The sequence below is a fragment of the Primulina huaijiensis genome, chromosome 18, assembly GCF_012295235.1.
Source record: "Primulina huaijiensis isolate GDHJ02 chromosome 18, ASM1229523v2, whole genome shotgun sequence".
Classification (NCBI taxonomy): Eukaryota; Viridiplantae; Streptophyta; class Magnoliopsida; order Lamiales; family Gesneriaceae; genus Primulina; species Primulina huaijiensis.
Window position 1 is genome coordinate 782,774 of NC_133323.1, and position 11,344 is coordinate 794,117.

At 36.0% G+C, this 11,344-nt stretch overlaps 3 protein-coding genes across 5 annotated transcripts; 1 reads left to right on the forward strand and 2 right to left on the reverse strand.

The window, feature by feature from the left end:
• The first annotated feature begins 299 nt into the window (after positions 1–299).
• Positions 300–6,490, forward strand: LOC140965036 (phosphatidylinositol 3,4,5-trisphosphate 3-phosphatase and protein-tyrosine-phosphatase PTEN2A-like). 3 transcript variants are annotated; one of them, XM_073425076.1, is made up of 15 exons: positions 320–562; positions 701–756; positions 845–959; positions 1,409–1,793; positions 2,549–2,650; positions 2,735–2,791; positions 3,517–3,582; positions 3,879–4,055; positions 4,150–4,236; positions 4,325–4,389; positions 4,462–4,538; positions 4,864–4,910; positions 5,088–5,218; positions 5,546–5,615; positions 5,796–6,490. In XM_073425076.1, exons 4-15 carry the CDS (start codon positions 1,410–1,412, stop codon positions 6,297–6,299), a joined length of 1,767 nt encoding a protein of 588 aa, XP_073281177.1. In that variant the 5' UTR covers positions 320–562; positions 701–756; positions 845–959; position 1,409; the 3' UTR covers positions 6,300–6,490. The 3 variants fall into 3 exon arrangements, with proteins under 3 accessions (XP_073281175.1, XP_073281177.1, XP_073281176.1); XM_073425075.1 differs by lacking the exon at positions 845–959; XM_073425074.1 differs by lacking the exons at positions 701–756; positions 845–959 and having other exon boundaries at positions 300–562.
• Positions 6,491–6,834: 344 nt separating this feature from the next.
• Positions 6,835–7,761, reverse strand: LOC140965037 (putative F-box/LRR-repeat protein 8). Its single transcript, XM_073425077.1, has one exon. The coding sequence runs from the start codon at positions 7,759–7,761 to the stop codon at positions 6,997–6,999; it is 765 nt and encodes a 254-aa protein (XP_073281178.1). The 3' UTR covers positions 6,835–6,996.
• LOC140965038 (F-box protein At1g47056-like) lies at positions 6,835–8,622 on the reverse strand. The gene has a single exon (XM_073425078.1). The coding sequence runs from the start codon at positions 8,620–8,622 to the stop codon at positions 7,951–7,953; it is 672 nt and encodes a 223-aa protein (XP_073281179.1). The 3' UTR covers positions 6,835–7,950.
• Positions 8,623–11,344: the final 2,722 nt, after the last annotated feature.

Here is an 11,344-nt window from a genome sequence, read left to right on the forward strand (position 1 = left end):
TTTTTTATTATTATTTTATGTTTTATAAGNAAATACATATTTATTCTTAAAACAAGTTTAAATTTTTTTTGTAAAATATGTTTTATAAGTATTTATCCAAACGAAGTCTAGATAATAGTATGAGTGCTATATTTTTGTTGATAATAATTGTAAAATCATTTTTCTTAAATATATTTCGGGGAAAAAAAATCGCTGAAAACAAAATGAAATTTAATCCTTGTCGATTCAATATGTTTTTCTACGACTGGGCTGATAAGACGTGACAGTAAATGTCTGCTAAAATATCCAATCCAAATTCTCCAGAAAGGTCCGTATAGGCCCGTTAATCCATCGTTGACCGATAAATGGCTTCGGATCTGGTGCGAATTGCGGAATCTGCCATGGCGAATGACAGCACAAAATCCAATATGATCGTATCCCTCTAGGGGAATTCCCAGGAGCTGACATTCATCTCCAATCATAGTCAAGATTGTTAAATGGATTCTTCATAACACGTTTTACTCTCATTCACTCTTCAGTGAATTTGAAAATATTAACCGCAGTTTCGCAATCTTCAGTCGAGGTTAGAGATCCGTGAACCATGTATTAAAAGTATTTGAAAATTTACTGACTTTACGAATCTGAATATCAACAGGAATTTCTTACGTTGTTTATGTTCTTTTTCTTTCTTTCTTTCTGTTGTATGTGAGATGTTATGCAGCTAGAGCCTAGATTTACTCGTGTAATGTCATTCACTCTCACTTGAGCATCTACTATGTAAGTATGCAAATGGAATATCGATTGTGACTCGATTGCTTGTTTGCTATTTTAAATGCATTTAATGGATGTTTTTTTCGCAATTTAGTGACATATTATTGACAAAGGTGTCCGGGGAAGGGAGGGGAATGTGAACACTTTTACGAGCAATGTTCAACGAGTGAGCTAAAATCATCAGTTTTATTACTTGCGTTTCATCTAAGGTAGTGAAAATTCACAAATTTTTAATATCATGGACAATGTTACTGGCATAGAAAGTTGAAGTAAATGTTTAGTTGAACGAAGTAAATGCACTTGTAGCTGTAGTGGTTTTTGATAGATTGCATTTATGCATATTGTTTACAGCTTTCAGTGTCTCTAACATTAAAATAACAACCTGCCATAAGTTATGAACCTGTTGAAGGGGGTATGTATTTTTCGTCAGTGGTAAAGGAATAGGGGATGCTAAATATTGCTTTTGTTTTATGATGTATACTTCTACAATTGGTTTTCTTATCTACGTTTGTTGTTGATCTTGATGGCATACTTCTGCATTACTTGTGAGCGAGCCCCTTGCGTTGGAAAAAGTTTTTTTTTTTTTTTATACCTGAATTAGAACAATGATCTTCTGCCCTGAAGTTCATTTGTTTCTTGTTTATATCTTGAATATCAGAATGGACTCTGCTAATAATGATTTTGGCGTTAAATCTGAACCTTCCATTGTCTCTGAGAAAGAAAGTTCAGCACACAACTCTTCTACATTGTCTACATCTGCCATTACTTCTTGGGCCAAGAGTCTTAAACTTCCACAAATGACACCAGAGACAATAAATGCTGGGAAGTCAACATTTTCACGCCTTACCAGCGGCCTAGGCTTGCAGATTCCTTCTAAACCATCTTCATCAAATGAGACTGTAAATAGTAACTCTGTGATGAATACGCAATCAGGTGTTATTGAATCATTTACTAAAGGAATAGTTGATTCATCTTTAAATGCTGTGAAGGCTGTGCAAGTAAAGGCAAGACACATCGTCTCACAAAATAAGCGAAGATACCAGGTACCAAACTTTTAATATATCTGATGTGTTGGATATCCATTCAAGTCGGATTTTTTTGTTATTAGGTTTTTTTGCTGTATGAACCCATCACCAGCTCAGCTTTCTTTTCCTCGGTTCTTTGTGTAGCTTTGCTCGTTCTCAGTTTTAATTTGCATGAGATATTGCTAGTTTCGATGCTTGTTGAAATTTAAGTATTCTAAGCATGCATTTGTCCTAAGAAATGTGTATGTACTTGCAATTATCAACTCGAATGTTAAAATTAGTTAAAGCTAAATATTAAAATTGCCATTTTCCCATTGCTGTTACTTGTTAAAAATGATGCGTTATGATAGCTATAAAATATGACCTCCCATTTAAAGGTAGCAGGGTTCCATTTCTGCGCACAAAAATATATAACGAGCAGAATACAGACTCGGTAACTTCAAATTCTTTATTTAACGAGATGGTGTACATTTGAATTTGTTGCTTTTTCATGTAGTAATTCTTATCTGTCAAACTGTAATTAACTTTTAGTTGCCCCAAGATTCAATATTTGTAAAAGCCGTTATCAGTATAAATAATGGAAATTTTAAGTTATCTATATGGACAAAGGTTTATCATAATTTATTTTATCTCAACCAAATATATTTCCACTTTTGCCAATGTCCTTATTCCTGAGATTTAATCTTCAAAATCCTCTCCCCTTTCTCTGTGAGTTTATACATTTAATGTGATGAAAGTTTAGTGTCATGCATCTCCATTTTACTTGTCTTCAGGAGGGAGGATTTGACTTAGATATGACCTATATAACTGAGAATTCAATCGCAATGGGGTTCCCTGCCGGTGACTTGAGTTCTGGTTTATTTGGTTATTTTGAGGTGAGGCTCATTTAGCTCTTGTATTATATCTTTTGAATTTTGATTCAATCAGTTTCACCAGAGTATTTTGTGGAATATGTGTAGGGTTTCTATCGAAATCACATGGAAGAAGTCATCAAGTTTTTTGAGACTCATCACAAGGTACTTTGGCTGTTATATTTGATATTTACAGCAAATGAAAATGATATCTTCGAAGGATAGGCATATCAACCGCCTGGAAATCAAGGGGTGGGTGATAATAGTGATAGGACTGCCTTGGGGAATGGGTTGAAAATATTCTTAAATTATTAACTAACAGATTGTTTTGCTTTCCTTTCAAAAGGGTGATGAGACTGGTCAAGCATTACTGTCGTCAATTAAACCGAGTTAATATAATAGATATAAGTTAGACAGTTAACTTCATCATGGAACTATAGAATAGGCATCACAGAAGACCAAGCAATCTTAATACTTGATTTTCTCCTCTTAATTTGTTTGAATGGTCGCGTGAACGATACGATATTTTTTAACTTTTATCATTGAGCGAGCATCCAGTCGCAGACTCACACAAGCAGCACTCATTAGCAAGCATGATAGTTAGTACTGGGATATCGGTTTGCAACTAAGACGTTGGTATGCCTGATACAAGTATTTACTTGTGACTGAGTAGACATTTTATCCAATCTTTCTTCCATCACCAAGAAATTGTGTAATCATATCCTATTTTAGGCTTGGGTGCCGAGTCCTGTAACTTGTGTTTTATGCTTTTATATGAGCTTTGACACCTATTTGTATGGCCTCTGCCATTTTTTTCTGAGGAAAACTATGGCATTTTGACATAATTTCAATGTTTGAATTGTTTATATCTAAGTAGTTCATTTATGCAGGGAAAGTACAAAGTGTACAATCTTTGTTCTGAGAGGTTGTATGATGCTTCGCTTTTTGAGGGAAAGGTACATGTCTATGGTACACAAAGCAAAATTTGCAACTTGAATTGGTATTGTTTGCAAGCCTATTAGTTCAGTTCTGAAAAGAAACCCCAGAATCTTTGAATTTCAGCTTCTATCAGCTCTAAAATCAAGAGTTTACTTTTTCACTGGAAAAGATGTATGCTGAGCCTCACAGAACTAGCTGTAATGAGTGGTTAATTTGGCCTCAGTTTTAATCCACCGCTCAGTTTTGCTTTGTTCAGAAAATAAAAAAATATGACTGAAACTCCGCTGAATGTAAAACGTTATTTTCCTTTCAGGTTGCATCTTTCCCATTTGATGACCACAATTGCCCCCCTATTAAGCTTATAAAATTGTTTTGTGAAAGTGCTTACTCTTGGCTGAAGGAGGACATTTTAAATGTGGTTGTAGTTCACTGTAAAGCTGGGAAAGCAAGGACGGGATTGATGATGTGTAGCCTTCTTCTATTTTTAAAGGTTAAATTTGTCCTACGACATCATAAAATGCTGGAATTTATTCCATAGAACATATTTTTTTATTAATTTGTTTTACCTTCCATTATAACTGCAGTTTTTCCCTACTGCCAAGGAGTGTATTGATTACTATAATCAGAAAAGATGTGTGGATGGGAAGGGTCTTATTCTTCCAAGCCAGATTGTTAGTCAAATATTTTCCATGTGATATTGATTCTTGTAAAGTCCCATACACACATATAGTGGCTAAATGTTTTTTGTGCTGTATTTAGAGGTACGTGAAATATTTTGAGCAAGTTTTGTCACACTTCAATGGTGAAACTCCTCCAGGACGTAGGTACTTTCTGGTTATTCATTTCCAAGTTGAATCTTGTTATCTTTTTCAAGATAATAAAAGCCCGTTATGTAGGTGCATGCTGAGAGGATTTCGACTTCACAATTGTCCATATTGGGTTAGGCCTTCCATTACAATATCTAATCATACTGGTAGGTCCTAAGTTCTTTGTATTTTCCTTTTAGACTTCTGGTCACTTTTATACGACCACTAATATAGAAACACTCAATGGAAAGAACTGAAAAAATTCAACCCTCGATTACACTTTACAAATGAAAAAAGCAATGCACTTTATATGGAAGTTTGCTGATTTCCAGAATTGGGGATGTCCTCTAATGCCAAAACCTATATTTGTTTATTCTCCTTATGATTTCTTGACTATCTGATTTCAGCATTGAAGCCTCGCTATTTTTAAGTTGCAGATATTTGTTTTCGTATTTGCTAGTCCTGTGATAAGTTCCAACAATTTTTCTGCAGGTGTGTTGTTCTCAACAAAAAAGCATCCCAAAACCAAGGATCTTATGGTAAATTCATCTAACCTCTACTCCAAGTAGTTATAATTGAGAAATGTTTATATATAGGCTAGGTATAAACTTTTTTTTTGTAAATCAATTGACGTGTTCTTTTTTGAAGGATGGTTGTTTAGGATTTCCGCCCTAGGATGGGGTTCAAATAAAATTAACTTCGTCGAATTTTTGTAGCCAGAAGATTTTTGGATTCGTTCACAAAAAAAGGGTATTGTAATATTCGCCCTGCCAGGAGAACCTGGACTGACAGAATTGCTGGGGGACTTCAAAATTCATTTCAATGAGCGGCAAGGAGATTTCTACTGGTCAGTGAATTGCCTTCCATGTTGTGTTATATCTCAGAATTACGGAGAAAATTTCTAATTTCTACTCAGCAGTGCTCATCTAAACGTGAGATTTGTCAACAAGGAATATCGCATGCCTTGTCACGCACAAATCAGTCAAGCAGCATTGATTTTACTCATCACCTTTGCCTACTTGTTATTTTGTGTTGGTGCAATAGAACCAATTTGACCACGAACCTATAAATAGAGTAGTCAACTTATTCTTTTGAACTTACATTTTTATCCCTATAAGTGGCATTAGCAATATAACTCACATTGTGTACTTCATGAAATGTACTTTCTTCTCAGCTGGTTGAACACCGCAATGATGGAAAATAGAGTGATTTTAGATGGTTCTGACCTCGATGGCTTTGACAAGGTAAGTTCCTTTTGTTATCACAGACTTTTACTCGATATCCGAAATCAACACCATCTCATATTAAGAAATCTAGTGGTTTAGCTCTGACTAATGTCTTACCTCGATGCTTAAGTCCAGGCAATACCCCCTATAACAGAGGAAGGTTCTATATCTTTTGCTGATTTAGCTTACTTTCTGCAGAGAAAATTGCCCTCCCCAGGATTTCAAGTTGAAATTGTGATGAAAGATTATGATGGGACAGTCCCATCGAAGGTTAAAACTGGTCGTGACACCAATTCTGCCAATGTAACATTGAGAGACGCTCCTTCAAGCAGTGAACATAAAGCTGATCCAGATCAAAGCAAGGCCTCCGGAAAACAAAAAGAAGAAGACGATGTGTTTTCTGATAGTGATACAGAGGAACCTGCCAATTCAAGAAGCAAGATTGGACCAGGAACTGCCTCACATCCCAAGTCTGGCACATCCCCTAGTGAACAAATTTCGAGCATATCACATCAGACTGAAGAGCTTTCGCTAGGAAGGAACTCACCTAGTTCCCATTTTGACACATCCAACGAAATGAAACTTGAAGGTATTCAAAGAGCTTCCTCCAACCCAAACATGGAGTCCACTGACTTAAAGGCTATTGCAGCAGATGCTTCAGTTTTCAGTTTTGGAGATGATGAAGATGATGAAAGTGATTGATATGTCTTAGTGATGACTGCTGGTACTGGACGATTTGGATTCGTCCACAAGGGAATGTACGTAATCTTCGGTTGTGATCCATTTGTCTCCTATAGCTTCCATGTCAGTAAAATTGTGGTTTATATGTATTTGTGACTTTCTCGATGAGGCAAAAGGAGGATTTAAAAAACATGATGCATTATTTATGGACACCATCTATCCGTAAATTAGTCCATGCTACAGAGCTCTAGATTATATAAATATTGATTCACCACGTGCACATATGCGTAGGCATACATGAACGGAATACTTATATTGGTGACTTAAGAAGAGGAAATCTGATTTGCAATTCTGGGAAGGCGAAAACGAAACAAAAGCATAGCAAGTACCAAGTGTCAGTCAAGAAAATGGCATCATACTCATCGTTTTTTAATGCGTGCATTCAGTATTACTCGTACTCAGGATTAAAGCCCTTCAGTCAACCATTGAGCCAACAGGTTGGCCACCAATAATGGACATGGTAGGTTACAATCAGAATTCAGATGACGCAGTGCCAGAGGAAAAGAATATCAGTTCAAACAAATACGAGAGACAAATGTACATCTGGCACTACTAAAACACATCAAAAGTACAAACTCAAAGTTGAGACAAAACCATGTCTAAACAGACAACTCAAGATTGAACAAGAGTTGACATTACTGACTCTCATTCAATTCATTCACAAGATATCATTCAAACCACCACCACCATTTGATAACCTCCGAAAAGCACAAGCAACAAATATCCTTGCAGCAGAAAGACTGAACCTTGACTTATTCGAGGATCGACCTCCGTTACTCGCTGACGGACCATCAACATTTACAATTCCGCTAGACATTGCACCACTAATCATAGGGAGAAACTCAACACCTTCATCTTGTGCTCCTCCATCACTTGTACTCGCATCTATAACCTCATGTTCAATCTCAACAGTATCTAAATTCACAGCTAAAGATACCCTCCTCGCCCTTAACCAATCCGCAACCTCACTTGTTACTCCCTTGCACTTCTTAACTTTGATCTTCACCAAATTGGGACACCCCAACGCAAAAGCCTCAATCCCTGAATTTGTAACACGACAACCCTTTATACAAAGCTTCTTCAACGCCATGCATTTTGTTGCAATACAAGAAATCTCAGGATCGCCAATTGCTTCACTTCCACAAAGAGCTAATCTTTCCAATTTTTGACAATTTGACGCCATAGTCATCAAGCTCACAGAGGTTGGGTTCACCCCAATAAGAACAAGTTCCACAAGATTTACGCTATGCTTAGCAATTGAAATCAACCCTTCATCGCCTATTCTGTTTGTCCTCCACCCATCAATATGGAGTTTCCTCAAACGCATGCAAGCCTCCGCAATGGCTGAAATCCCATAATTCGAGCAATCGGGAGCTTTCACCAAGTGCAAGATCTCTAAGTCGGGGCACTTAGTAATAGCCATCAGCCCCACATCACTCACCTGCAGTCTCTCCAAATGAATCTCAGTTAAACAATTTTTTCTCCCAGTAATATTCTCCAATAACCTGTCCCAATCACCCAAACACCTCAAAATTTTCAAAGTTTTCAAATTTTTCGAGCCAATAATCAAGGGCCCAAAACACTGCCCATTATAAAGCTCCTTAAGAGTAATTCATTTCAGCGATGAAGCAGCAATCCCTGGCCCAATGGGCTCCGCCGTAAACCCATCATTAATTCCCCGTAAACGCTTTACAGAAAGTTCCTCCAACGAAGAACAGTAATCCAACAAAGCATTCATCCCTTTTGCCCCAAACACACACGATCCACATGAGAATTTACGCAAAGATTTGCAGTTTTGAGCTAAGGCCAGCATACCCTGATCGCAGATTTCGCGGCAGCCGCGTAGCTTGAGGCGGGTGAGGTTTTGCCATCGCAGGGAGATCAAGGTCAACGCATCATCGTTTACGCTGACCGATTTGCGATCGCATCGGAGGGCGAGTTTAGTGACGGAGTCGAACCGGTTGAATAACGCGGGGAGGTGGATGGCAACCTCGTTGGAAGCGTTAAGGGCAAGACGGTGGCGGTTCTGGCCTTCGACGGCTAACCAGCGACGGCAGACAAGGGAACACTGCTTCCTATCACCGGCGCCCAGAGACTGGAAGATCAAACCTAAGCATTCGTCGGGGATCTCGGCGGTGTAATCCTGTTGTTGATTAACCAAAAAGCCCCCCAACGGCTGGGGATCAGAGATGGTGGGCCGAAGCTCGTGAGGGGCAAGGTTGGGATGACGGTAATGGGTCGAACCCACCGAAGAATTGCCTGTGGCAGAAGTGGCCTGCCCCATTGCAGGTTGTTTCGGGAAGGAAAGACACGCGCCGCCGATGGAAGATGCCGAAGTGTTGGTTAGATATGAGATCCAGATTTGGGGAGGGTAGGTTTTTTATACGACGAGTGGCTGACCCGTCAAAAGGGCATTCATTGGCCGCGCGTAGAGGCTGCGCGTCAACGCCACGACCGAATAATTGAAGTGATTGACGGGTTTAGACAAACCAAAGACCCAATCCTTCTACCCATTTTGATAAGATGGGAAAATATCATTTTACTTTTTAACAATTAATAAAATATTAATAATATTATTTATTAAAAAAATTGTAATTTAAATTAATGATATGATTTATTATTCTATTTTATTAAAGTTGAATACGTCATATTAACCACCTAGGAACGATATCGACTTTTTTTTGCAATTTTACATTTATATGATATTAATATTACACTTTTTTTTCTAAATTTCAACTAACATTTTTATTTTATTTTTTTTATTTCAACAATTCAAATATCAATTTAGTCCCTCCATAATTTGTTAAATTTCATTTTAGTCAATCGATAATGATAAAAAAGACTGTACACACATGCATCGCGTGTGGAGAATAACTAAGTTTATGATAAATAATTAGTTGATAGATAAATAATATGAAAAAATAAATATGAGATAAGAAAAAATAAATTATAAAAAGATTAATTATATATAACATCAAACTGTATCTTAGATTAACCGTAACTTCGAATTTTTTTTAACTCAATTTGGGCATGACAATTTTTATAAACTTTTTTACGCGATCCTAAACTTAAGAAACAAACTTTTTTATGGATCAACTAATTATCTTTGCACATTATCCTACAATTTTTATTTACTATCTATATTTCAAATCTTAATTTCTATAATATTATAAATACTTATCTTAAATAATTGTTAATTATATAAATTAATTTTGTTAATAGTTTTATTAAATTAATTAATATTAAATAAAATTTAATAACTAATATAAAATTGTTGTATGTATAAAATAATATAAATAATTTCATATTTGTGACCGATTTATAATAGTTAATATTTTAATTAATATATAATCATTATTGGAATTAATAAAAGATAGCATGCTTACTTTATCGGAAGCGGCGTGATTATTTGATAATGCTGTCATTTCTCCATTCTATCGGTCTTCCCTCGTCTGATTTGAGAGAATTTGGGGATTAGGGTTCTTATTTTTGTGGAGAATGATATTGGGAGAGCATATCACGATTGATTTGAGACTAATATGGGCAAGCACATGGTTTAACAGGGAGACAACGTTAGGGATATTTTTGTAAGAAATTGGAAAGTTAAGGGACGAATTACGCAGCCAACAATGAAGAGAACACTAATGAGAAAAGGTACAAACAGTAATGAAAGAATTTCTTTTTAATGTTGGTACAAAATATAATATTTCATATAAAAACAATGTATATGTCGTAAAAAAGTAAAAATTTACGGTAAAAAGTAAAAATCTCAAACTCTCAAAATTATCACACTACACACTTTATAATACTTTTCTCTCAACTCAATTGTGGTTTTCTTCACAAATGGAAGATATATTTATAGAAAATTTTTACAAATAATCCAAAAATAAATTACATCATTACCTTCATCATCACACACAAATTTCAATATTCAACACTTAATTTTACCTAATTTTCAACATTCAAATATTCAATACACACATTTTAAATATTATTTTTCAACACTCCTCCTTGTGATGATGATCATAATGATTGTCTTCATTACGTGTTTTTATACTGCCTCGTTAAAAACCTTGCTAGGAAAAACTCATTGGGATAAAAATCATAGTAAGGGAAACAGAGTGCAGTCACGTAAACTCTCCCTCATGTTGACACGAACAATTCTTCACAGATTTCGTAGATTGTGCATCCCAATATTATATATATGCTTTCTGAATATTGTCGTAGGAAGTGCCTTTGTGAAGAGATCTGATGAGTTTTCACTTTATTGAATGTGACGAACATCAATACATTTATTCTTCTCAAGCTCCTTGGTGAATGCGAAAAACTTAGGAGGAATATGTTTAGTTCTGTCGCTTTTTATTTATCCTTCTTTCATTTGAGCAACACATGCAGCATTATCTTCATATAGTATCACAGGCTTCTCGTCGAATGATAATCCGCATGAGATTTGTATATGTTGGGTCATTGATTTTAACAACACACATTCACGGCTTGCTTCATGTAGTGCAATAATCTCGGCATGATTTGATGAAGTTGTTACGAGCGTTTGTTTCTGTGAACGCCAAGAAATTGCAGTGCCTCCACGAGTAAATACATATCCAGTTTGGGAACGTGCCTTGTGTGGATCAGATAAGTATCCAGCATCGGCATAACCAATTATACTTGGATTAGCATATTTTGAATACAAAAGTCCCAAGTCTGTCGTTCCTCGTAGATAACGGAATATATGTTTAATTCCGTTCCAGTGTCTCTTTGTTGGATATGTGCTAAATCTTGCTAATAAATTTACGGCAAAAGATATATCAGGCCTTGTACAATTTGTAAGATACATAAGGGCACCGATAGCACTTAAATATGGTACTTCTGGACCAAGAATATCTTCATCATCTTCACATGGACGAAATGGATCATTTTCCATGTTTAATAATCTAACAACCATTGGATTACTTAAAGGATTTGATTTATCCATATTAAAACGTTTAAGGATCATTTCTGTATAATTT

What these genes read in the sequence shown, in the direction of transcription:
- LOC140965037 (XM_073425077.1), bottom strand. Translation starts at nt 7,761, where the DNA reads ATGGCTATTACTAAGTGCCCCGACTTAGAGATCTTGCACTTGGTGAAA.
- LOC140965036 (XM_073425074.1), top strand. Translation starts at nt 1,410, where the DNA reads ATGGACTCTGCTAATAATGATTTTGGCGTTAAATCTGAACCTTCCATT. An exon ending in AAAATAAGCGAAGATACCAG is followed by an intron (nt 1,794 to 2,548) that starts GTACCAAACTTT and finishes ACTTGTCTTCAG; the next exon opens with GAGGGAGGATTTGACTTAGA. An exon ending in CCAAAACCAAGGATCTTATG is followed by an intron (nt 4,911 to 5,087) that starts GTAAATTCATCT and finishes GAATTTTTGTAG; the next exon opens with CCAGAAGATTTTTGGATTCG.
- LOC140965038 (XM_073425078.1), bottom strand. Translation starts at nt 8,622, where the DNA reads ATGGGGCAGGCCACTTCTGCCACAGGCAATTCTTCGGTGGGTTCGACC.